The sequence below is a fragment of the Syngnathus typhle genome, linkage group LG9 (assembly GCF_033458585.1).
Source record: "Syngnathus typhle isolate RoL2023-S1 ecotype Sweden linkage group LG9, RoL_Styp_1.0, whole genome shotgun sequence".
NCBI lineage: Eukaryota > Metazoa > Chordata > Actinopteri > Syngnathiformes > Syngnathidae > Syngnathus > Syngnathus typhle.
In genome coordinates, this window is record NC_083746.1 from 415602 (window position 1) to 440000 (window position 24399).

The window sequence follows — 24399 nt, forward strand, 5'->3', positions numbered from 1 at the left end:
TGTGCTGTACAACTATTTACAACAAGTCCGTTTTCGCGCGCGCCTTCACTTGTTGGCGTCCACCCCGTGCAGGCGCGGCACCGCGCTGCACATGCTGCACGGGCACGGCATCCCGGCAGCGGCGACCCCCCAGTGCTGGTAAGCAGGCGGCGGGGCCTTGAGGAGTCCGTGCGGGGCCCTGGCGGAAGGAGGCGGCGGCGGCGCCAGCAGCGGGTGGTGCGCGCCGTGCGGCGGCCCAGCCGCCTGCTGCAGGGACACCGGGTGCGCGTGCGCTAAGGAAGCGTGGTGCGCGGCGGCGGCGGCGGCGGCAGCGGCGGCGGCTGCAGCGGCTCCCGCCCCCGCAGTAGCCGCCGGCCCCGGCCCGGCTCCCGCGCCGCCGCCGTAAATGTCAGCCAGCAGCCGCTTCATCTCGTCCAGCGAGGAGCTGAGCATGAGGATGTAATTCCTGGCCAGCAGCAAGGTGGCGATCTTGGAGAGCTTGCGCACGGAGGGCCCGTGCGCGTAGGGCATGACCTCGCGGAGGCCGTCCATGGCCACGTTCAGGTCGTGCATGCGCTTGCGCTCGCGGCTGTTGATCTTCAGCCGGATGGACTGAAGCTCGTGCTCCGACAGAAGCTTGCGCTCGGCCTTCTTGGAGGCCGCGCGCGCCGCCGCCGAAAGCCCGTCCGCTTCGTCCGCGTCGTCGTCGTCCTCGTCGTCGTCGTCGTCATGGCAGCGGAGCCGGTGGTGTCGGGGAGGCGGCCCCCCCGTGGGCGAGTCGCCCTGCGTGGACGACACGGTGCCGGGGAAGCCGTGCGCGGAGCGGCGCAGCGTGGACAGGAAGGCGGCGTCCGCTTCCGGCGACGACGACACACGGCTCGCGTCCGACTCCATCCTGCGTGCACCTGCACCAGCACCTGCATGGCCAAATAGCACATGGCGTCACAAAGATGCACACTCGTCGATGTGCAGGCAGAAAACGTTGCGCAAGCCATCGAGGATGAAAATAATAATAGGGGGGAAACAAATGATCTTTAGTTGACAATAATAATAATATTATTAATAATAATAGGGGAGAAAAAAGCTATAGCTTCCCCCCCCCCCCTATTATTATTTTCCATAACAAATTAAAAAGCTTTTTGTTTTGGGCAAAATGTGCTCATCCGGTTTAGAAATGTGGCAAGTGATGACGCCACGCTGTTCGTCGCATGCGTGCGCTAGCTTTTTTACATTTTACAAGGGAACAACAAGTTTCAACCAATTAGAAAAAATTCATCTCCAACAGGAAACATTTGATCCGCTTTCCGATCGACGCCAGTTGCGGAAACAAGCAAGCAAGTTGTCACGCAAGCGCGCGCGCACCCGCCCATGCGTCTCTCGCGCGCGCAATACGACTCACGACGTCGACTTGAAGTCGTGTCAGAGTTGCCCAAGCGATTTGCTTATTTACTTACAAAACGTTTCGCACAGGCTTCGAACGGCGTAAAAGAATGGACCGACCCAGGAAGGTTTTGCGAAAAAAAAAAAATGGTTGCGTTGTTTTGTATCCAAGAAACGGTTCGTCTAAATGGACCGACCCAGGAAGGTTTTGCAAAAAGAAAAAATATTTTTTTTGAGTTGTTTTGTACCCAAAGATTGCCTCGTCTTGCGTAAAAAAATGAACGGATTCAGGAAGGTTTTGCAAAAAAAAAAAAAAAAAAAAAAAGAACTCAGTTGTTTTGGAGCCAAAAAACGGCCCTATAGGAAGTTGGCTCAATGTGTTCGTTCCTTTTTTAACCCTCATTTGGAGCCAGACAGAGTGTACGATTCATAAGGGAATCCCATTGGGATTGGAATCGTATTTCGCTGACGGAATCATGCGTGCATGCAAGCTTGGTGGGCGCATCTATCCGCGTGCACTCTGGATGCAGACTGGAGTTGATTTGCAGCGGATCTAGTCACGCGAGCTAGCGAGCGACGGCGCACTTTCAACAAGATGTCAAGCAGACATCCAACATAGTCGCTGCATGCGTTTTTTGTGAGGCTCCTGCATGCGGCTGTGGACGACAATTTCACGTGTGCGCGTTTGGCAATCCGAGTTGGTTGGTTGGTTGGTTGGTTGGTTGCGGCGCCAGCGCAAAGATAGACTTCATTCAAAGGCCGAGACCCCCGAACGTCGCTCAAACTTACCCTCACTTGTTTTGGGGCCAAGTTCCCAAAAAGATCCAAAAGGGCCGCACAATCTGATTGACGTGACGAGACGTCGTCTACGCTGGACGTGGACCACGTGGACGACGTCCTTCCACGCGCTGGGGCTGCCGCATCAGTGGCGCGCCGCCTGGGCTTGGCCCCTTTTATACAATAAGGAGGGGGCTGGGGGGGGGGTCATGGGGGCCGAACAACACTCGCCACTCAGTGTGTGCGTACAATCAAGTGCCTTGAGGGAGGGCGGGGCAGCATCTTGTAAAGCGAATGCGCGCGCGCGCGCATGCACGCACGCACAAAGTGTACGAAGACAAGAAAAGAAGGAGCAGGAGGAGGAGCAAGAGGAGCTCCCAGGAGGAGGAGCAAGAGGAGCTCCCAGGAGGAGGAGGTCGGCCTTTTGCGCCTGGATCAATCTCAGGTTTGTGGCTGTCATCAATTGGACGCCGTCTCCTAGAACGAATTGTGGCCAATTAGTTGATGCATCACTCCTTCATTGATGAGGAGGACCTCGCTCGCTTCGCCTCACCTCGCCTCGGCTCGCCTCGCCTCGTTGTCGCCATGCACGACAGCTTTTCACGGAATGCAAAAATAAATGCAGATGTTCGACAAGTCTTCTCTAGTAGCGTTCTTGAAAGGAATTGTTGAAGGACAAACTCATTTGTGAAGAGTGACGCGCGCGCATCTTCATTCCCGTGCATTTTGTGAGGGAGCGCAGCGCTGCGCTCGTGTGCAGCGCCCCCTTCGGGCTACCTTCATACTTGCACGTCGCGCCATAGGGTTTGCTCTTTCCCAAACGAGGAACAGCGCTCGCGGCTGCAAACGGACGGAGGCCTTTGGTCTTTATCTTGGCAACGAGGACGAAGTGACGTTACGGTCATCACGCTTTCTCATTTTTTGCATTTAGTTCAACTTGCCAGCGAGTCGAGATTCAGGTCCGGCACCTTGCTTCGGGTCTATGGCTCACCATGAGCTGAGTGGAAGGTTTTGCGCCCGGTTTCAAGTCCAAGGTTTTCGTCCCTTATCTGGGGTGCAGACCCTCATTTAAGTCAAGTTGGACTTTTGGTTGGATGGATGGATGGATGGATGCCCGGACGGACGGATGGATGGATGGATGGATGGATGGATGGATGGATGGACGGACGGACGGACGGACGGACGGACGGATGGATGGATGGATGGATGGAAGGATGGATGGATGGATGGATAGATGGGGCGCTCCCGTTGCCCAGAAAGGGACGACGGACGACGAAGAAGGGAATCTGCCTCTTTGCTTTCTTGCGCGTCCTCCTGGCGACGGCGCTGTAAAACCATACGCCGGCTCTTTAGAGTCCGGGACGGCAGCGAGGGGGGGGCAGCGGGGGGCAGTGGCGGCTTTGTGAGGACGGCGACTATTAGGAGCTAATTAAGTGGCAGGCAGGGCCCGGACGGCTTCCCGTGCCAATGGGGAGCTTACAAGCTCTTTGGACGGCCTGACAAATTGAATGGTGCTGGCTGGGCCGGCTCGCTCCATTCTTCACGCCGCCACAGAAAGAGAGGATTTGCACCGCTGGGTGGGATAAGGGAGGGGAGGGGAGAATAGGGGGCTGAACTGAGGAAGATTGGGGGGCGACTTTGTTCCTCAGCGCTCCTCGCCTCAATTCAACAGGCAGAGATTTGCTTTTGCCAAATGTTACAAATGTTTCGACAACCTGGTCTCTGATCCGACGGGGTCACCGGGGCGGGCGGGCGGGCGTGGAGGGACGGAGGGAGGGGCACATACAAAACAGCGTGGGCATGAATACATTCACACGGCTATTCAAGGCCTGAAAGAACCCGCATGCTAACGGAGCGGCGCTAATCCCGTTTCACGTCGTTGCCGCTCGCAAGTTCACGCGGCGACGCGCTCGCTCACAAAACACACACGTGCATGTACACGCACGCAGGAAAGCATTTGACCAGGACGGCGCCGTCATCCATTGAGGTCAATCATGGGCAACGGAGGAGAAATATTAAAGGATGACAATTCGGAGGAGGCGGGCCTATCCTGGCTGCCGACCCGCCTCGTCGGACGCTGGCCTCCATCCCACGTTGGGTCTGATACCGAGCTCAACCGGCCCGTGGGAGCAGCGGCGGCATTTTTTTCTTTGGCAGAAAGGGGGTTGTTGTCGGATTGAGCGCCAAAGGGGTCGGGGGCGGTTCACATCATCGGTCCATTGAGGTCGGCCCCTCCCCTGTTGTAAAACAAGTTCCCGTGGACCCGCCTGAACACAGGGGGGCCCCGCAGGAAACATACCACCCAAAGTGCTGCCCCCCCCCCCCACCCCACTTGCTCAGGAGGCGGGGCCGGCATCAGTGGCCAGCAACAGGTGGGGTTAATGAGACTGGGGTGGGGTGTGGGGGTCCTGTAAAGGGGCGGTCCCGCCTGTTTCCGCTAATGGCAAGATTGATGGACGGAGACAGCGAGACAAAACAGGGGGGCGGTGATGAAATGTAGAGGGGCGGCGGCGTAGGGGGGCGTCCTGAATGGCGTCTCGGCCCACGGCGGAGTCACACGGACGCGTTTGGCGCCTCCTGGGGGGCTAATTAGCAGGGAGGTCTCAGCGACAAGGCTGCGGAGAAAGGCCACAGGATGCCGGGTGAGTGCGGGTCAGCGATGACCACCTACTAGGAGACCCCCCCCCCCACCACCATCACTGTAAAAAACAAAACAAAAAAAAAAACGTGATTTAGAGCCCTGCCGTCTTGTCGCCATTCCTCACCTCTGCTGCCCGCAGACAATTGACTGGAGGACCTGACTTGTGTTGGGAGCCCGGAGGGGGGTCCTCCAAGTCTGGAGCACTCTGAAGTGGACGCGCACACACCACAAAAGACACTTGTTGTTCCTAATTAAAGGTCCACTGCTCGCTTTCACCTGCACACGCTGGCTACGTGGCAGCTGTTGCCAATACGCATCTCCAGCCAGCCAGCCAGCCAGCCAGCCAGCCAGCCAGCCAGCCAGCCAGCCAGCCAGCCAGCCAGCCAGCCAGCCAGCCATCCATGCATCTAGCCAGCCAGCCAGCCAGCCAGCCATCCATGCATCTAGCCAGCCAGCCAGCCAGCCAGCCAGCCAGCCAGCCTCCTTCTACGCAGCTCAGAGTCTGTCGTGGCGCCATTTGGATTTGGCATGCGCACACGTCTGCATTTCAGAGCAAATTGGAGCTCAAAATATGAAGAATGATGATTTGTACATGCCGCATGTCATGAAGCAAACAAGCACAGAAGCCACCAAACAATAAGTAGCAATCAAGTGCGAAATCCACACTGTGAAGAAATCAATTGCTCCAAATAAGATACAAAAGTGAATAATATGCTATGAATAAAAAAAGGAGTGGAAAAGAATGCTATAAAGCAAACAGCAAGTATTTGTATTGCCATGGCCAAGGAAGGAAAAGGAGCCTCTACCCACAAACTCACTTCAAAATGGAACAAAATCAAGTAGGAAGAACTTGATTAGGCGTTAGCGGGCAAGCGCTAATAAGACAGGCAAGAGCGGCAGTGCTGCCCGCCCGCCTCTTCTAATGAGGCGGGCGGGTGGGCGGGCGGGCGGGCGGGGGGCTCGTGGGGCTGGCTGGCTGGCTGGGGCGAGGGGGGAGGGGGGTCGCCGGGTCCTAATGAGCACACGGACACTTGCTAAACTCCAATTATCTGCACCAGCACAGCGACACACTTGCTGCCTTGGCGTTCACCATGCCCACGTCATGGGCCACGCGATGAGAAGCGCCGCCGCCGCCGCCGCCGCCGCCACCACATGATGACGCGTGTGCTAATGTTAAACCACTGCTAAGCGCCGCCTCTCTTCACGGCAAGCTCAAGACGACGCTACTTTCAAGGACAAAGGCAAAATTTTGCATTCAAACTGCAAAGTGGATAACAGCACGCCACTCAGCTCATCTTCCATTGGTTTGTTCAAAGAACAACAAATGGGCCAAGTCAAACGCCACCGCCGCCGCCGCCGCCGCCGCCGCCGCCACCACCACCGCCACCGCCTCATCCCAAATCAAAGCATTTCAACAGAGCATGCGATGAAACGCGCCGACTGTCCTTTTATGCTAAGATGGCTATTGTGGAGCGCGAGGTCACGCGGGGTGCTTTGGCGCCAGGGTTGCCGTGGGGTCAAAGAGCAAGCAAAGGCAACGTTGTCAAAGTGGCCAATCGATGCCCGGCCGGGGTAACCCTTAAGGCCAGCGGCTCGCGGGGCGAGCGTCGGCGCTGGCAAAAGGCTTCTGAGCCAACGGACGCACGCAAAAGCGGAGCTGGCCGCCAAAAAACACTTTGTAGCATGAGGCTAACCAAGGAGGACGGCAAAAGCCTTGTCCTCGGGACCACGGCTTTTGTTGTGGCTCGGCGTTATGTAGGTTAATACCCGGCCCACGCTCGGCACAGCCCGCGCTGACGACACTCAAACTTTGCTCCCTCGCTGTCAGTGTGCCTGCCGGCCGGCCCGACCACAGCGAGACCGACGGCGAGAAGCGGGCCATTGTGGCTCATTAATTAACGAGCTATGCTAAAACAGGATTAGCATATTCATGAGGGAGGGGGGGGGGGGGGCTGGGCGGCCAGCTTTCACACACATTTTTTTGTGCGCGTCCAGTGCCGCTGTCGCCGATTGTGCGCGACAACATAACATAACCCCGTTTGTCCAACGCCCGCCCCATTAACTCTCACACTTAACGCACGTTACGCGCGCACAAACACACACACACACACACACACACACGCCCCCATTTTCACAGTCCAGAGAACACGGCCCCGCGGATTAGCAGTAAATTGGTGGTGGCTACAAAGTGATTAGCATGTTGTGTTACATCTTTATTGTCCTGCACAATAAACACATACACACGTGACAAGACAAGAAAAGCAGACGTTAAAATGATAATCAAAAGCAAAGACAACAAAGTCCCTTCTGAGAGAAAGCAACAGTTGACAGTTGAGCTTGCTCCCAAATCCTCTTTCTGTACTTGCGCGCAGTTGAAAACCATGCCAATGCCATAGGTTTGGAGCAAAAAGAGTTTGCTTTCAAAAGTTCTGCCATGACCCCTTCTTGACACAATTTGAGAGTTTTGGACAGCGAGGTAGGAGGGAGACGGACAGCGCCGGCGCCTCATTTGGCCGCTCGCTCCACTTGCTGGCGGCCCCCAACCCAACTAGAGACCAGGCCAGGCAGGGCCAGGCAGGGCCAGGCCAGGCCACCCTTCAACGCGCTCGTTAGCCACGTCCGTCTCACTTCCTGCGACCTGTCACTCACGCGCGCATGCGGTCATTTGTTGCGCGAGAAATGGCCCAAAAGTGCTGTCGCTTAACTTTGCTCTTAATTGAGACGTCTACTGGCCACCTGTCGGCCTCATTAGCATGCTAATGCTGCGCCATTGTTGTCGCGCTGACAGCGAGGACGTGGGGAGGGAATGGGGGGGGGGGGAGCGTCGTACGGCGAGGGGAGGGGCCCAGCCCGGCCGAGCGGGGCGCTAACAAGGGGCCTCGCTCGGTTCCACCGGGGGGACGCAAAGACAACGGCGAAGGAGAGCGAGTTATGAGAAAAGAACAAGCCCACGTGGCGCTTCCTATGCGGGCGCCAAAGACGTTTGAGAGGCGGACGCAAAGGTTTGCAGACATACTTGCAGCGCCTAGCGTAGTTAAGGACCAAAAGTTGCTTACACTCTCTTTGTCCTGATACCATTTGGGGCGTCTATATGCTAGTTTGAGCACCGCCACCTGCAAAAGTTGGAATTCTAGAGCAGGAGGGGTCTTCATGGAGCGGGAGCCAGCTAAGGTGGCACCGCCCCGCCACTTGTCGCACCCTCCAAGGCCTCCCGGATAACGCGTCGGATTGACTACCATGGCCCCCTGACCCACTCTTGACCCCACCTGCCGACACATTGGAATGTTCCAAAAAGAGCTGCTCTGGCCAGAACCAAAGTGTCCCCGCCCCCGGCCCCACACGCACACACACAGATCTGCAGACAGAGTGGCCAAACCCTGAACCTCTGCTCATGTCATCATATACTGTCCAACTTAAGCACGCACCCAATCAGAAAACGGCAAGTAAGAAAAAAAGAGCTCGTCACTCACACTTCACTTGGCTCGGGTCTTCAGACGCTTGACCACGGACATGAAAGAGTTTGTGGGCCAACTTCACAGCTCATGTCCATGCTCTAGTCGAGCATTTGTTTGCAACTTGTGTATCACTGATCGCCAATGAACGGCACAAGCGGTCGCAAGCAGCCACGAGATCGACTTCCTGCTCTGTGCTTTTCATCACGCTTCAACTCGAAGCTTCTTGGTGGTGACATCCCTAAAAGCCAAAGAAGAAGCAAAAGAGATAGATACATTAGCATTAGGTTGGCGCAGCGTGAGCAGCATCAAGGACAGTCGGCGTGCTTGGGGGTTGTTTCCTCTTTCTACGCTGCCATCTAGCGGACGTCCACCGTCAGTGCAACTAACAGTAAAACCATAATACAAACGTACTCATAATGGTCTTTTAAAAAGAAAATCACATGAATGGTTCATTGAATTGTTTCCATCCTATGATATGAAAAAGCAGGGCTACACGTGCTGTTTATAGTGTACATATACTGTATTGGACTTGAAAGAAAATCAAAAAGTCACCAAAGCTTTCCAAAGCCGTGTGTTTGGAGGCGGTAGCCACTTGAAATGTTGAAACAAAGACTCAAAGCGCCCAGACCACAAAAAAGTCTTGTCAGAAGTGGGATTCGAACCCACGCCTCCATTCGGAGACCAGAATTCCCGTCCACGAGAAGGTTTGAACCTTGAGTCTGGCGCCTTAGACCGCTCGGCCATCCTGACAACTGACGTGAGAGCCATCTGTTTGCCTTCTTAACTTGACCGAGGCGAGTGTGCCAACGTATGCCCGTATAGCCATGGCTTAAGGAGCTTTCCTCCGCCGCCGCCGCCGCCGCCGCCGCCGCCGCCGCCGCCTTTTGGAGTTAGACGCAGCTGACGCTGACGCTGCCGCTGCTGCTGCCACGAGCGCGGTTGGACGTTGCTTGTGCGAGCTCTTGACGTGTCATCGACCGCATGCTCTGATAAATGAAAGCGAGTAGAAGGTGTAAAAGTTTCCAAGAGGCTCTTAAAAGTAACTTTATTGCGGACGAAAAAAACACCACCACCTCATCAACATAATTGACGTTTGCAACTCAACATTTTGAGTTCATTTGCCAACTGCTCCGGCAGTCGCGTCCGGATGACGTCACCATCATGTCGTCACGCGCAACTCCATACATGACAAGTCGAGAAGCTGGAAATGATGGGGCCACGACTGTCGCAATGTTATTGACGAGGAAGGATTGCGTCTTAATTTGCGCCTGCAGCAGGGTGGCTGGCCGGCCGGGCAGCAGGGTGGCTGGCCGGGCAGCAGCAGCAGGGTGGCTGGACGGGCAGCAGCAGCAGGGGGCTGGCCGGCCGGGCAGCAGGGTGGCCGGCCGGCCGGGCAGCAGGGTGGCTGGCCCCCAATGAGCACCCTGCCAGCCTCTTCCGGAATGAGCCCACCTGTGACAGGACATTGTGATTTTCTAAGCATCGTTTGAACACGTGGATGCTGGGAGAATCATTGACATTGCGTCATGGAGCCATTCTGTAGTGTTCAAGCTCCCATACGCACATTTGCTGTTTCAAAAGCATAGCGGTCGGCCTTGGCGTTGGTCAGGACCAAACCCAGGAGTTGAGGATCCGGCGGCTAAAAGTGAGATATATAGATATGAAATAGGAGAGAAAAAGTTTGAAACTTGAAAAAGTTTATTTGGACGATGTCATGGACATTTAATTGGGGAGAGGAGGCTTGGATGGTGGAAGCGTTTTCTCGGGAAAAACAAAATGTGAAATAAATTATTTGGTTTTGGCGAGCACAGGAGGGGCGGGAACCAGGAGCATGCTGGGAAAAATGTCTCCAATCCCCACAGAGGTTATGTTAGAAAAAAAGCAACGCAACTGTTAGCCACAGCCAGCCAGCCAGCCAGCCAGGCAGGCAGGCAAGGCCAACAATTCTCTCAGCATTGGAGCATGTCCTGCTCCCGGGAGTCGGCTTCCTCTTGCTCCTCTGGCTCCTCGTCCTCAGCCTCCTTCTCTCCCGGCTCCTCGCCGATGACATCGAGGGTGGCGTGAAGCGACTCGTCGTGCGGGCGGGGCTCGCCGCCCACCTCCGCCTCCTGAAGCTGCAGCCGACGCTCCTCCACCAGCAGGAGGCGCTCTCGCACGCGCTCGGCCGCCGCCGCGTCGCTGCCCGAGCTGCCGAAACGTTGCTCGCTCCTAACGCATGCGCGCGCGCACACGCACACTGGGTCAGCGCGTGCCAGTCGGCGTCCCGTTGCACTTTCAAGTCCACTTTACGAGACGTTAGGGCTTCGGTGTTCGTTTTGCAGCCTTTCCCATTGAAATTGGCTTTACACGGACGGCAGCGTTCAAGGTGGCGTGAAAGAAGCTCCGAAAATCTCGGAAAAGGGACAGATGCAAACGGGTTGCACCAAGTGGGCCTTAGCTACGTTAGCTGCGTTAGCGTGCATGTGTGTGTGTGTGCGCGACCAACCCATCGGGGAAGATGACGGGCATGCCGAGTCTGTCCAGCAGAGCTTTGGCTGAAGCGTCCGCCTCGTCCAGAGACTCGGCCTCGGCGCGCTCGTCCTCCAGCACCTGAAACGCGCGGCCCATTTGGGTGAGTATTGGAGCAAAGACGGACGGATGGACGGACGGACGGCAAGAAAGCAGCAGCTATGCATTGGCTGACCGCGTCGGCGCGCCGGTGGAAGGCCAGGGCGAGCTGCAGCCGATGCTGTCGCTCGTCGGCGCTGACGGCAAACTGCTTCCACACGCGGTTGAGTCGGGGCAGCGTGTCCCCGGAGGAGCGGGCGGCGCAGCGCAGCGACTGGCACAGCACCACCGTGGCCTGCAGCAGCTGCCGTCCGTAGTCGTAGGTGCTCTGCGACGCGACGCACACGCGTTGGCCTCAGCCTTGGAAACACACGCACCGTTCGCTCACGCCGTCTGACCTGCGCCACGTCCACAAACTTCCTGTGTTTGTCCATCAAGGCTTTGGTGTCGCGGCCGTCGTCCCCGAGTCGCACGTGCGTCTTGAGCAGCGCGTCCAGCAGCTCACACAGCCAATCCACAGCCTGCACACACACACACACGTCATGGCACACACACACACACACACACACACACACACACACACACACACACGTCATCGTGCGCACAGTGGAGGCAGCGGCGCGCTCTCGGGTCTCACCTGTGAGGCGTCTTCTTCGCATTTGAACAGCTGAACCATCTGCAGCATCTTCAGACGCCGCACGTCCACCATGTCCTCGCACCTGCACGAACGAGCACGTCACTTGATCAGCTTTTCTTCATCTCTCCCGGTTTGCCGTCACCATTTGGGTTTCAGAGGAGGCTCGGGCCTTCAAAGTTGGCCCATTTGCTAATTCACTTCCGCTAGCACATTAGCACTAGCGGGCGCACTCACCTCTGTTTCCTCATTTGCATGTCGTCCATGACGTCGCGGATCTGCCCCACGTTGTCCCGCTGCTCATCTGCCACCTCGCCTTCGTGGGCGCAGGTGCGCTCCAGCAGCAGCGCCCCCTTCTGGCGCAGCGACGCCAGCCCCGCCTCTGCTCAGAGGGGAGGAGTCGGCGGGTTAAAGCGGCATGGCGGTAAGCACTCCACCTACGTACCGACGCTGCGCAGCTTCTCCTCCAGCAGCTTGAGGCCGTGTTGGATCTGGGAGCCGTCCGCCGGGGCCACGTCGGCGCAGAGCGTGCCCAGGAGGGCGTCCAGCTGCTGGGACAGCTAACGACAGCGACACGGAAGCCACGTCAGCGAGAATGGCAATCTGAGCTAAAGCCCCCCCGCAACAAAAAGCAAGCTAGCGTTGCGTGACCTCCTGCGCGGCGGCGTGGAATGCGTGCGCAGCCTGCAGGACGTTCTGCCGACTCTCCAGCTGCGCCGCCTGCTGGTAGCACACGTCGCTCAGCTGCCGCTGCAGCGCCTTCAGCTCGCCGACCTCCTCGTCGTCCTCGTCGCCACCGCCGAGGAGGACGGCGATCTGCTGGTTCAGCTCCACGTACACGGCAAACCATTCCTGAGGGGGGCAGCCAGGGCGTTATGGGTGGTAGTCGGGCGCGCCCGGGGGGGGGGGGGGGCGTGCGGCCGTACGTACGCTGTGCTGGCTCTCGATCTCCTCGTGCTTCTGCTGCAGCGCCTGCGCCGCCCGCACGGAGTCGCCAATGGCCCGGTGAGTCTTCAGCAGCTCCGAGCCCGGACCCTGCAGCCATGTCACCACCTCGCATGCGCACACACGCTTGAGTTGCCATTTGCCTTGCACGCGTTCCCTTGACTGTCAAGTTTGAGTTTCATCTTTTCTCTTGATTTTCAAACTTTGTCCCAGTCTGACGACATTTGGTGCTCACCTGCATGACTTTGGCGTGCACGTCGTGTATCTGCGAGCGCTTGCTGCGCTGGCGGCAGACTTCCTGGTAGCGTGTGTACTTCTCCCTCAGCGAGTCCAGAAGCTTCACCACCTGAGGCTGAGCCAGAAGCTCCTCCTCCATCGGACGCCACGCCGGCGCTGTGGGCAAAGCGGGGCACGAGGGGGGGGGGGGGGGTGGCCGACGCAAAAAGGCATTGTTGAGCCTGCGGAGCTCAGCGCTGCACATGATGAGCACGCCAGCGTGAGCTTCCCCACCCACCTCCTTGGCCGCCTCCCCCACCTCCTCCACCCTCCGAGACGTCAAAGCGCCGCTGCTGCAGTTCCGACAGCAACTCGTGACCTACGCGGCAGAAAGCGTGCTTGTGTTTCACTCCGACACCAAGGAGGACCGCGGCAAATGACAGAAAGAGAGAGAGAGAGAGAGTGCTACTAAATGCTCTTCACCCGTCTGGAGAACCGTCTCCGGGTCAAATGACGGGAGGACGACGTCAGCTGACCTGCGCACATACACACGCACGCATGAGTGGCGCGCGGTCGAACGTGCGCGCGAGTGCCTACTTGTCCAGGGGGGCGCTCTTGTCGCTGTCGTTGATGATGGACAGCTGGTCTAGCAGCGAGGTGGACTCCTTGGTGAACTTCTCAAAGACCTGGCAGGCAGAAAGGAGCTCAAGTTGCCGCGCACGCATTTGTGACGGATGGTCAGGCGGCGGGCGGCCACCAGTCTCTTGCCGAGCCAGTCGCCGTGGTCGTAGTCCAAAGTCCCTCCGAAGTCGCAGGTCAGCTGCGAGGGCTCGATGTAGCGAGTCAGCTTATTGGCCGAAACCAGGATCACCTGACGCAGCAAGAGCTTCAGTTGGCTGAGCGAGCCGTCCGCTTAAGACCACGCACGGCGTGTCTTTTTGCACAGCGCAGGCGTTTGCGCCGGCCGGATCCCACCTCGAAGCCCAGCCGGTCCTTCTCCTTCCAGAAGCAGAAGTGCGTGACCTTCTTGTCCCAAAACTCGTCGGGCTTGACCACGCACACCAGCGACACCTCGGCCGGGATCACGTTCTGCGGGAGTTGGTTAGTTAGCGCCGGTTAGCGGCAGCAGCGCTAGCCGTCCGGCCGGCCGTCCGGCCATCCGGCATGTACCTGCAACATGAGCACCACCGTCTTGACCGTATTCCACTGCGAGCGCCGTCCGTCCACGATGACGGTGAAGCCTCGTGCCTTGCACTTTTCGCTGGAAGCGCAGTTGAATGTACATTCTTAGGCAAGTGCTTGGGAGCGATTAGCTTGCGCTGGAAAAACGCGCGCTACCCTCCAACTCCTAATAAATGAGGGTGCGAGCGTTAGCGCCGATACGGCGCCCACCCGCCCGTGCATGCGTGCGTACCTGGGAATTCCGAGCAGATAGTCCAGCGTGTCGCTGAGCTCGTCCATGCTGGTCTGGTCGCAGCCCAGCGGGATGCTGAGGATCAGACCGCTGCGACGGTCTTTCCCGCCTCAAAAGGCCAAAATCATATTGATAGAGATGGGTGCAAGTGTGGGCGCGCGCACGCACGCACGCACGTACGTACCTGAGAGGAAGGCCAGCTTCTTGTTGAGCACATCGATGATGCTGCTAGCTTCCATCCCCCTAACCTGATGACACAGCCACAAGAGCAAGCCTCCATGTCATGTCAGCGCTGAAGCAAATGTTGACTTGGACTGCGTCTCCTCACAGCCCATGATCATCACCAGCCACCCCAATGATTCATCGCCAGGATATTTATTCAACCAAACGTGGTGGAAAATTGCAATAATGTGTGAGCTGGGATAATTTGAGCGCTTTCTCTTTTCTTTGCCATATTGCCGCAATCCATACTATATTTGGCCAGTCAGGGCGGGGGGGGGGGGGGGGGGGGGGCATAAACTAAAGAGTCAAGAGTTGTTGTTTTTTATTATTATTAAATGTGCATTGCTACGGTATATATTTAAAAGTTGTGCATAATGGTAGGCATGTGAGCTATATACATGTAATGGAAATAGTTGTGATCCTGGGACGAGAACATTGACGCTTATGAGGTTGACGTTTTGAAATGCGGCCTATCGCCAAGCAAGCAAGCAAGCAAGCAAGCAAGAAAGGCAAGGCCAATGGCAACAGTCAAACTTGTCCCGTTTTCTTAGCACGTGGGAACAAGATTCACGCTTTGATCCTGGAACGGATGATCGAACGTTATTTCCTGTGAGATCGATTTTGTTCGACTTTGGAGGTGCTGATGCCGCCGCCACCGCCACCTCAGATTCATCGTCCTCATCCTTATGCTCATCATCACTATCATCATCCACCTCATCCTCATCTCATCTCGTTTGGTTTGGTTTGGGCTGGGCTGGGCCCGGCCCACGGACACAATGACCTCCATTGACTCCCGAGTCTTCCTAGCAATACCTCTCCGATCAATTCGCCACCGACTCTAGGCAAAACGACGGACTTTTCCTACCTTTCAGTCAAGCTTTTTGCATTGTGGGGCACCGCCAAGTCTTGCGGGAGTTTCCAACGGGCTCCGGTGGGCGGATATTTAGTGCTTTTCCATCGGGCGGAGCGGCGGTTCCCGAGTGCCGACTTGCTAACTGGAGGCCAGGCACACGCACGCCACAAGGGGGGCGCTCCGCGCATGCGCAGTGCTGCTCCGAGGGTTTCCGCTCCAACTTCTTTCACAACAAAAGCTTTGATTGGCTTCAGGTAGCTTACCTGAGCGGATGCGTCGTGTCTCTCTGTCAACCTCATTTTTATAATTGCTAGGTGCATATTGTTTCTATAACTATAGATCGGCGTGAAACTGCGCCAATGACGCTGATGTGAACGGAGGTTGTCTTATTTTGAAGAACAATCCTTTGACTAAAGGAAGTCACATACATATTCAGGGGCGGGAGCATTGAAAAGTACGTTCCAATACAATCGGAAACGTCATCTTTTGGCGTTGATTCGCGTCCATGGAAAACAACTACAATTTATTTCGATTGTTCTCTACATACGTATTACAGTGAAGTGCGTTGACATTTTTCATAACGTCAAGTCTCCCCAATTCAAATGCACCATTCCTCATTCGACATCAGAAATGTTATTATGGTGACAAGACAAGTGGATCACAAAGGGATGAACGTTCATCGCAAATCAACTCACTAGTTTGTTTTTGTCTTTTCTTTTCCATGAATCTTTTTTGTGTCCGTGAATGCGTCATGGTCTGGAGGTTTCTTTTGTCTCTATCTCGTGGACAAACGGAGAAAACGGAAATATCAAGCTGAGGACTAAAGATCTTCTAGCGTGGGCGCATGTGCGCGCGTATTAAAAGTGAGTGGTCCAGACGACCTCTGGTCCAGGATTGTCTTCAGAGGGTCTCCCATCATGCTTTGCAGCACAGGATGAGCATGGCCATCTGAGGAGAAGAGAGCAGCAGCAGTATTACAGGACTCAGTACCGAGTACTGTGATGATGATGATGATGATGATGATGATGATGCTGATAAACTATACTTGCGCATGGTGGCCATCTGCTGAATGGTGTCGGGCAGTGGCTGTGTGAAGGTCTCAGGCAGAAAGACACTGAGCACAACACCAAACACAGACAAGGAACCCACCAGAATCCACGGCAACAACTCATACCACACTCCTGACACACACACACACACACACACACACACACACACACACACAACATTTCACATGACATCTATGCAGTGGCATCACAGAACCTGTACCACCACGGAAACCCTCATTGAAAGCCCTCAAAGATGTGTATGAAGACCCCAATGAAAACAAGTGAAAAGACTCTGGTGAAGATTCGAAAGCCAAAGCCAGTGAAGATGGAACCGACCCAGTTGGAGGATGTAGGGCGACACCGCCGATCCGAGTCGTGAGAAGGTGGCGCAGGAGGACAAGGCTGTGTTCCGGACGACCGTGGGGTACAGTTCTCCGCTGTACGTGTACAAAACGCTCAGGCCGGCCAGAATGCCAAACTTGCCCAGCAGGGCCAGCAACAGGGTCAGGACCCCATGAGCTACAGGCGGAGCAGAAGGCGGCAGTCAGTCAGTCAGTCAGGAGCGGTATTGTTTCCAGGAGACTGCCGGCTAGCTGCTTCACCGTGCAAGGTGACCTGCACCAGGAGCAGCGCCAGCGCCCCCAGCAGCGAGAAGGCCACAAAGGACAGCTGGCGCGGAAGACGACGAGACGCCAGCCAGCTCGCTGCGTACGCCGGAACTTCCATGGCCGCCAGCAGGAAGTAGTTCACAAAAGGGTTGCCGGACAGAGAAGACACGTTGAAGGACATGCCAAAGTAGCTGACGTTCAAGGAGAACCTGAAAGCAACGTGACATCGCAGCGGCTTTGAGCAAGAAACCAGCTTCCTTTGAACGCTAAACCACCGATACCCACCACACCATCCACAGGATTAGCGACATGTGACGAACGTTCCGGGTACGCAAGAGGTCCACGAAATTCATCGAGTCCGGCCGGTCCATTGCCTGATTCGCCACCTGCCGGAATACAAACCCGAGTGAAGACCTCATGGAGGATGTCAGGAAGACTCCGGGAAAGCGACTCGCCCAGTTGAGAACTTGCTGGAGACTCGTGTGAAAGAGCCCAGTTGAGGACTCAATCGAGCCGACGCTATCAAATGCGGACGGAGGTCCGCTCACCGTGGTGCTTTTGAAGATGACCTCCGGCGCTTCCACGCCATTCTCCAAAGCGGCTGCACTTAGCACCACTTGGGCTTGTCTCACACGTCCACGAGACACCAGCCAGCGAGGAGACTCTGGAAGGAGCCTACCGCACAGCACGCGCACGACAGAGAAGATGGAGACAGAACAGCACAGGCCGGGGCGGGGCGGGGCGGGCCGGTGCTGGCTCACCACCAGAGCGGAACGCAGGCCAGACCAGGGAGCGCCAGGATCAGTGCTAGGAGACGCCAGCTCCGGACCAGGTAGGCAGTCCCGGGCAAAAGCAGCATGCCCAACGCGTAAGCCAAGGGCAAACACAGATTGGAGAAGAGGACTCTGGTCGGACCTGTCAGAATCTCAGAGCCTAAAGCACAACAACAGAATGGGAGGGAGGGAGGGAGGGAAAGACAGACAGCTCAAGGCATTTGCAAATGGCAGCCCGACTGCCATCCAAAGCTTGCGTTGACAGCCTGGAAAAGAAGAGGAGGGGCGAGGAGGGGCGGGGCAGGGCAGGGCAGGGCAACACAAACCCAGAACAAAGACCACCACGAAGCAACCAATTTGCCCGAGGCCCATAGCGAAGAAGAGCAGGGTGAAGAGCTCCCAGGACGGCGCCGCGGCCAGGACGCTGCTGAAGACGCTCATCAGGGCCACGCAAGCCAGCAGAACGGGTTTCCTGCCAAACCTGCCGAGCCAAGCCATTTGTTGTCTTTGTCACGCCGGCATCCGGCCGGCCGGGACGAGCAGGGCCAGAGTGAGCGACCGCGCTACCTGTCGGAGAGCTGGCCCGAGATGAAGCATCCGCACAGTCCGCCCAGGAAGTAGGCCAGAGTGCTCAGAGGCGCTTTCCACTGCTCATCGCACACCAGAGCAAACTGGAGGAGAGAGGGAGGCAGCATCGAAGCCAGCTGCCGTGCTAAACGTCAAGCGACTCGCCGCTTCACCTCCGTGACCACGGTGGACTGGTAGTGCTCCGTGCTGAAGGTCCAGCCGTCCTTACAGCCTTCCTGCGGCAGGCTGGACAGCGGCGCATGGGAACTGAGACCGGAGGCGCTGAGGTTCTGAATGAGGCTCAGCTGAAAGCGACTGCAGCTGCTCCGCTCCAAGCGTCCGGAGACCAGCTGAGCGACAAACATCGCGTTAATGTTCCACCCGCTGCGAGTGAGGAGAGCGGTTGGGACCGGACCGGACCGGACACTCGGCCGGTCAATCATTTGCTCAACTGCGCACTTGGAGGAACGGAAAACCAGCAATGTCTGGAGGAACCTCGCACACCATCAGAAGATGAGGCCAGAAGAAAGCCGAGCCGGCCGGTTCTGACCTGCAGAGGGACGGCGACCTGCGTCCATTCGGGGCCGAGGCTGTTGTCGGGGATCCGGCAGACGTGCGGCGGCGTGGCCAGCAGGTAGAGGCTGGACAGCAGGTTGTAGCCCGAGGGGAGGGCGGCCAGGCACAGCTGCCAGACCACTCGCCTCTGGAAGGGACCCCAAGAGCCCAGGAAGGACACGGCGTCCTCGTAGTCCGGCTGCATGGAGACGGCCGAGTACCGTGCCAGACGGCTTTCAAAAGCTTGCTTTGGAGGAGCTTGACTCCTCCCCTCTACCAAAGCTTCCGGCTCAGCAAATGTGTGTCCAACCAAGGCAGCCAATCACAGATCAGACGCACAAAAGGGGCCTGTTGCAAACTTTATAAATTAATAAAAACATTCCCTTTAGTCTTTTGCTGACAGATTGTTTCGCAGCCTCACACACGTGCACTGCCAATCATACAAAAATATGCTAAACCATTTGCCTTTTTCTTTTCTTCCAATACGTCCACGTCCACCTGACTGTCTCCACCTTTTTGCATAGTTGCAAAATGGAAGAAACTTTTGATCGGGTGAACAAAGTCAAACGTGGCTGGCGCAGAGGCGGGGGACAAGGAGAGGGAGTGAGCGGACTGGACCGATCGCACTTGGCGGCAATAAAGGACGACGAGACAAGCGCAGCGTCCAAACTAAAATCCCTTTGAGTTGCTCATCGTCCGTGTGCATAGTGTGCATAGTGTGTGTGTGTGTGTGTGTGAAGGAGCACAAACGTGAATGGCCCAAAAGCTCGTCTTCCCTTTGTCCATTGTCAACATGAAAAGGTGTTTGTTGGGTGACGCAAAGGTCACGAATGTGCCTTGTTGGCAGTTAGCACCAAAAAGTGTTGGCGAGCGACTGGCCCTGGTTGCAGCTAGGTCCATCCGCATCGATGGCAATCCCTCGTCCCAACGTCTCGCCGCCGCCGGCGCCGCCGCCGCTCCTCCTCCTCCTCCACGTGGGCCGGCCCCCTCGGGCTACTCCTCGGTGGCGGCGAAGGGCAGTGCGACGGCGTGCTCCTGGGCCAGGGCGGCCAGCTCCTTGAGGAACTCGCAGAAGATGACGGCGCAGTAGACGGCGTTCTTCACGCGCAGCGCCTCCGCCTGCTTCTCCAGATTGGACACGCCGCTGCCAAACAGAGCGCTGTGCAGTGTCTGGCCGCCCACTCGCACGTGGGCCAGGGCCATCTGGGCGGCGCTGCGGCTTCGAGCGGGGCTGTTGGTGTGGCGGAGGATCAGGTCGCTCAGGGACGACTTGCGACTCTTGACTGGCACAAGAGAAGAACGTGCTGAGTCGGCGAGGCGGGGTGGGGTGCGGTGCGGTGGGGTGGGCCCGGCCCGGCCCCTTTGACAGCTGTGCTCACCTAGCGAATCCGAGCGGCAGAGGGGGGGGACGGCGCCGGGCAGCTCGCTGCGGTCCAACTTCCCGCGCGCCACCAGGTACTGCTGCGCCTTCCTCAGCATGGCGGGGAAGTCCTCGCGGGAGGCGGCGAAGGCCTCGATACGGCTCTTGACGGAACCCAGGACCTGCGGGGAGAGCGCCCGAGTTTTGGCTGGAGAAAGCAAGCTCTCGCCGGGCCGGACTTTGGGAATCTCATCCTCCGTAAGCGGGCTTACCTGGACGAGAGACTTGACGCTGGGCTGGAAGACCATGTTGGTGTTGAGCAGGAAGGAGCGCAGCAGCGGTTGGGGGTAGCAGGCCAGCCGCGCCACCACGCCCGTCAGCAGGATGTTGACGTACAACGAGTTGTGCGGCATGTTCTCCATCTTGGCCAGCAGCGCCGCCATCAGCGGACCTGCACGCGCGCGCATCAGTTAAACATGGCTCACCTTTTGGGGGGCTGGGCTGGGGGGGCTCCTACCTGTGTACGGCTGACAGGAGCCCTGAGCCAGAGGTCTAGCGGGACTACAGAGCACCCCGTGGGAACTTTCTCCCGTGTCGTCGGGAGCCGGCCTTTTCCCCTCCGGGTCCACGCGCCGCTCCGGCTCTTGCAGCTCCCCGCCGAAGGCCTCCCCGTCGTCGGGAGAGTTTTCCAGAAGCTCCCGGATGAGGCTTTCCACCGAGGGCTGGCCGGAGGCGTCATTTTGTTGGGGGTCGTCGCGCTGCTCTGAGTCTCGCTTCACCTTCTTGGCCTCCAGCTCTCTGTCCCCATCCGGGCGGGGCTCGCTCGGCTCCGCCGCGCCGTTGAGCAAGGCTTCGCGGGAGTTGTCTGGCGCCGGTGGGGAAGCGGCGAAAGGCGCGGCGAAAGGCGCGGCGGGGCCGAGGTGCGGAGGAACGGGTTTGGCAAGCGGCTGTCGGCGTTGAAAACCGCGCTTCTTGGAGCGCGGCGTGAGGCTGATGCAGTTATTTTGGCCGATGGTGACCTCCCACTCGCCGCTGTCGTGCTCCGAGCCGCTCCATTCGGACCGCGCCGAGCGGCGCTCGGGGTACGCGGCAGCGGCCAGCAAGGGCGGGGGCGAGGCGCCGGCACAGGGGTTCTCGCCGTCGTAGGGCGCCGACCAGTCCCGGCAGGCCCAGGAACAAAGCTCGACGCCTCGTCGGGCGTCCTTCAGGTAGTCCAGGTAGCCCCGATCTAAAGCCGCGACGGTGGGCCGCGGCCCGCGTGCAGGGCTGTCGGGGGCGGACCGCTCGTAGTCGGCGGGACCGGGAGGCCCCCCCGAGGCGCTGCTCTGCTGGCGGATGAAAAAGGTCAGCCGGGACGGCGTGCTAGGTCTGGTCGGCGTGCCGCCGCCGCCGCCGCCGGAGTCCCCGCCCGCATCGTGGGCCACTGTGGAGAGACAAACTCAGCAAATTCTGCAAACACTTAAGCAGGTGCTTAACATTCACTTTTGGGAGGATCCTCTTCCTGCACGGCCGTCCGGCAGCACTCGGGGATGAGCGACAGGAACTTGTCGGCGCACTTGCCGTACATGTCGGTCTCCCGGATGGCGCGCCGCTGACTCAGCATGACGTGGCTGCACGGGAGCAGGTACCTAGGGCCCGGCAGACCAGGTCACGGCCCGTCCATCGCCGGCGGCCGCGCCTACGTACGTACGTGCGTGCGTGCGTGCGTACGTACCTGAGGACCAGCTGCAGCATGATGTCCTCGCAGTTCAAGGACACCAGAGTGCGGAAGAGGCTCAGGGATACCATGCAGAGCTGCGAGACAAGATGGCGCGTGCTCAGTCAGCAAGCACCTGCGCCAAACACGGGTGCCACGCACGCACACCCACCCTGGAGTTGCTGGCGATGCGCGCGAGCAGCGTGTCCAGAATGGAGTCGTTGTCCAGGCGATGCAGCAGGATGAAGCGCAGGAAGGTCTTGAGCAGGGGCGTCTCGCTCACACTGCGCAGGAACAGGTCCAGGTAAGCCGTGCTGGCGATCATCTCGTCCACCGACGACTGCACACCACACCGGCAAAGCCCGGACGAATCAAATTGAGTTTGGGCCCGCCGCTACGCCGCCGGCCGGCCGGCGTCTCCGTGAGCGAGCGAGCGAGCGAGCGAGCGAGCACCTTGTACAGGGCCGGCGCCACCACCGGCACCAGAAAGCCATTGTGCAGGTAGTCCAGCAGCTGCGAGCGCACGGCGGGGTGGGCCACCTGCACCACCGCGTTGCAGAACTCCAGCGAGTTCATGAAGACCACCAGCGAGGACACGGCCGTCCAGTCCTCGCGCCGCAGGGCGTGCCAGTCGTCACCGCGCGCCTCCATCTTGCGGGGCAGCGACGAGTAGAGCGCGCTCAGGCCCGTCGCCAGCACCTGCCGATGACCGGAAGTTAGGGAGCGTTCAGGGGGGGGGCGCGCTTTCCACTCACACTCACATACGTACGGGGCAGAAGTAGGAGTTGTGCGCAATGTAACGCGCCACGGCACGGTCCGAGGCGGAGGCGGCCATGACCAGCAGCAATGCGTCGCGGGCCTGCTGGCCCACCGCGCCCTCGCGGTGGATGAAGGGCACCAGCAGCGAGAGGACGGGCAGGTCGCCCGAGCCCCGCGGCGCCGGGGCCGCCCGCAGCAAGGTCTCCAGAAGCGCCGGCTCGCGCGCCACCCACGCGCACACCTGCGGGCGGGCCAGGTTGCGGTCAGGTTTTTCCTTCAAACATTGCTCGGATTGCTTTCTCTCTCTCTCTCTCTTTTTTTCTCTCTCTCTCTCTCTTTTTCTCTCTCTCTCTCTCCCTCTCCCTCACCTGATTGAGGAGCAGCACCAGGCCGTTCTCCAGCGCGGGGGGACAGCCGCCGTCTGGCGGCGCGCAAGCCCCGACCAGCCTGAGCAGCGGGCGCAGGACGGCCGGGCGGCGCAGCAAGGCTTGCCGCGATTGGCCCACCAGCATCTCAAAGAGCTTGAGCAGCGCGCCCAGGCTGTCTGTGTCGGGACCGCGGTCAAGGTGCCACAGGAGAAGGCGCTCCAGCACCTGCTCGCGGATCACCAGCTGCAGGATGGGCCCGCTGCCGCCTCGGCCCTCGCCGTCTCGGTCCTCGCCGCCTAGGTCGCCCTCGCTTGGAGGGGGGCGCTCCTCGGCCAGGAGGCAGAACATCTGGTCCGTGTGGTTCCTCACCGCTATCAGGTCGTCTGTGGAGCGCGACGACTGGCTCTGCTCCAGCACGCGCCACAACTGAAAAGAGAAAACAACACCTTTAATTCCACTTCAACCAATCTTTACGTCCAAAAATATTTGATGCGGCACATGTATGGTGCGTGCCATTGCCGAGATGAGCGTTTTTCTTTTCAGGAAACCATTGTTGCCCGACGTGACTTGCACGTCAAACGTGCGGTGGGCCAGCGCAGCGGACGGTCCGCCTCGATAAGCGAGCGTGACTTCCTCTTGAGCAAGATCGACACATTTCATCTTTCACACAAAAAAAGGCCATTTCTTGTCTTGTCAAGTAACCGCTTGATTCTGACAAAGCAAGAAAGTAAACGGAGACCCGTTTCACCTTTTGACAAAATGTGACCAGAATCTTTTGGAGAGAGAAAAGCATTTCAAAAACGATCCAAATAAAAGCTGTCCGCTTGTCTTCAAAGCACTCACTTGTCTCCAGTGGTTCTCAAAGACCATGAGGCAGGTCTCAGGGTCAGCGGTGCACGAGGGCACCTCGTGGGGGGCGGCGCCCCGCCCCGGGCGGGCGGCAGCGGGGGCGCCACGTGGCGTCAACCTGCCCAGCCAGCTCATCTCTGGGCCACGGCGAGCCGGCGGGCAGAGGCCACGCCGCTTGAGTGCCAACGGCGGGGAGGCGAGCGGGGCGGGGCTCGGTCTGCGCTCGTCCTCGCCACCCAAGGTTCACGGGCAGGAAGTGCTGCGACCCGTCATCCGGTCTGCAGCCAGGACCACTCCATGCTTGCTGTCGACACACGACCGCCACCATCATCATCGCCATCTACAGAGCGAGCCCGAGAAACGGAGCGGACGTCTACGCCTTGGAAGTTGGCTCGAAGGCCCGGCCCGCGCTGGTCAAAATACCGTTTTTTTCCATGTATATTGCGCCCGCATGTATAATACGCACCCTAAAAATGGCATGTGGATGCTGGAAAAAAGCCTGTACCCATGTATAATACGCACCCAAATTTGGACTCCTACTTAAGTCCGTAAAGGTAAAATGATTTCAGAAAAAAGATCATCTTTGGGAACAAGCGGATGTTATTCTGCCCGTCAGTATCACTGCGCACGCGCTAGCAAACTCGATAGCACAGAAATGTTTCGGATTTGTGTAGGGTACATTGTGACAGACGGCAAACGAGCAGGTGATCGAAGTGAACAGCAGAGAAGAAAGAGCATGTGTAATGGCGGCC

General features: G+C 58.2%; 5 protein-coding genes and 1 non-coding gene across 8 annotated transcripts in view; 1 reads left to right on the plus strand and 5 right to left on the minus strand.

Annotated features, from left to right (window-relative positions):
• neurod1 (neuronal differentiation 1) overlaps window positions 1–24399 on the plus strand; it is a 134301-nt gene that overhangs the window by 85593 nt on the left and 24309 nt on the right. The gene's annotated exons all lie outside the window — the stretch shown is intronic.
• olig2 (oligodendrocyte lineage transcription factor 2) lies at window positions 46–2308 on the minus strand. The gene is made up of 2 exons (XM_061286307.1): window positions 2149–2308; window positions 46–896 (listed from the first exon to the last, which is right to left on the minus strand). Exon 2 carries the CDS (start codon window positions 871–873, stop codon window positions 46–48), a length of 828 nt encoding a protein of 275 aa, XP_061142291.1. The 5' UTR covers window positions 874–896; window positions 2149–2308.
• Window positions 8874–8982, minus strand: trnal-caa (transfer RNA leucine (anticodon CAA)). Its single transcript has 2 exons — window positions 8945–8982; window positions 8874–8919 (listed from the first exon to the last, which is right to left on the minus strand). It is a non-coding gene; the product is annotated as a tRNA-Leu (tRNA).
• Window positions 9913–15246, minus strand: sestd1 (SEC14 and spectrin domains 1). The gene is made up of 19 exons (XM_061286685.1): window positions 15076–15246; window positions 14173–14236; window positions 13989–14097; window positions 13745–13835; window positions 13550–13663; window positions 13332–13445; window positions 13172–13260; window positions 13058–13110; window positions 12873–12953; window positions 12594–12751; window positions 12344–12466; window positions 12065–12265; window positions 11859–11973; window positions 11651–11795; window positions 11417–11498; window positions 11178–11300; window positions 10916–11107; window positions 10718–10821; window positions 9913–10440 (listed from the first exon to the last, which is right to left on the minus strand). The coding sequence occupies exons 2-19, from the start codon at window positions 14225–14227 to the stop codon at window positions 10182–10184; spliced, it is 2208 nt and encodes a 735-aa protein (XP_061142669.1). The 5' UTR covers window positions 14228–14236; window positions 15076–15246; the 3' UTR covers window positions 9913–10181.
• On the minus strand, window positions 15546–18937 carry LOC133159579 (organic cation/carnitine transporter 2-like). Its single transcript, XM_061286686.1, has 11 exons — window positions 18611–18937; window positions 18234–18410; window positions 18061–18164; window positions 17820–17974; window positions 17482–17653; window positions 17269–17395; window positions 17006–17106; window positions 16715–16929; window positions 16449–16631; window positions 16109–16244; window positions 15546–16011 (listed from the first exon to the last, which is right to left on the minus strand). Exons 1-11 carry the CDS (start codon window positions 18818–18820, stop codon window positions 15921–15923), a joined length of 1671 nt encoding a protein of 556 aa, XP_061142670.1. The 5' UTR covers window positions 18821–18937; the 3' UTR covers window positions 15546–15920.
• The window catches only part of fhip1b (FHF complex subunit HOOK interacting protein 1B), a 7134-nt gene continuing 1696 nt past the window's right edge, over window positions 18962–24399 (minus strand). For all 3 annotated transcript variants that reach the window (XM_061286684.1, XM_061286682.1, XM_061286683.1), the window contains 11 exons: window positions 23642–23951; window positions 22799–23224; window positions 22441–22671; window positions 22125–22370; window positions 21844–22011; window positions 21690–21769; window positions 21458–21603; window positions 20493–21398; window positions 20248–20426; window positions 19995–20157; window positions 18962–19898 (listed from right to left, as the gene is read on the minus strand). In XM_061286684.1, the coding sequence (XP_061142668.1) occupies window positions 19609–19898; window positions 19995–20157; window positions 20248–20426; window positions 20493–21398; window positions 21458–21603; window positions 21690–21769; window positions 21844–22011; window positions 22125–22370; window positions 22441–22671; window positions 22799–23224; window positions 23642–23782 (2976 nt within the window). In that variant the 5' untranslated portion in view covers window positions 23783–23951 and the 3' untranslated portion in view covers window positions 18962–19608. The remainder of the gene's footprint in view (window positions 19899–19994; window positions 20158–20247; window positions 20427–20492; window positions 21399–21457; window positions 21604–21689; window positions 21770–21843; window positions 22012–22124; window positions 22371–22440; window positions 22672–22798; window positions 23225–23641; window positions 23952–24399) is intronic.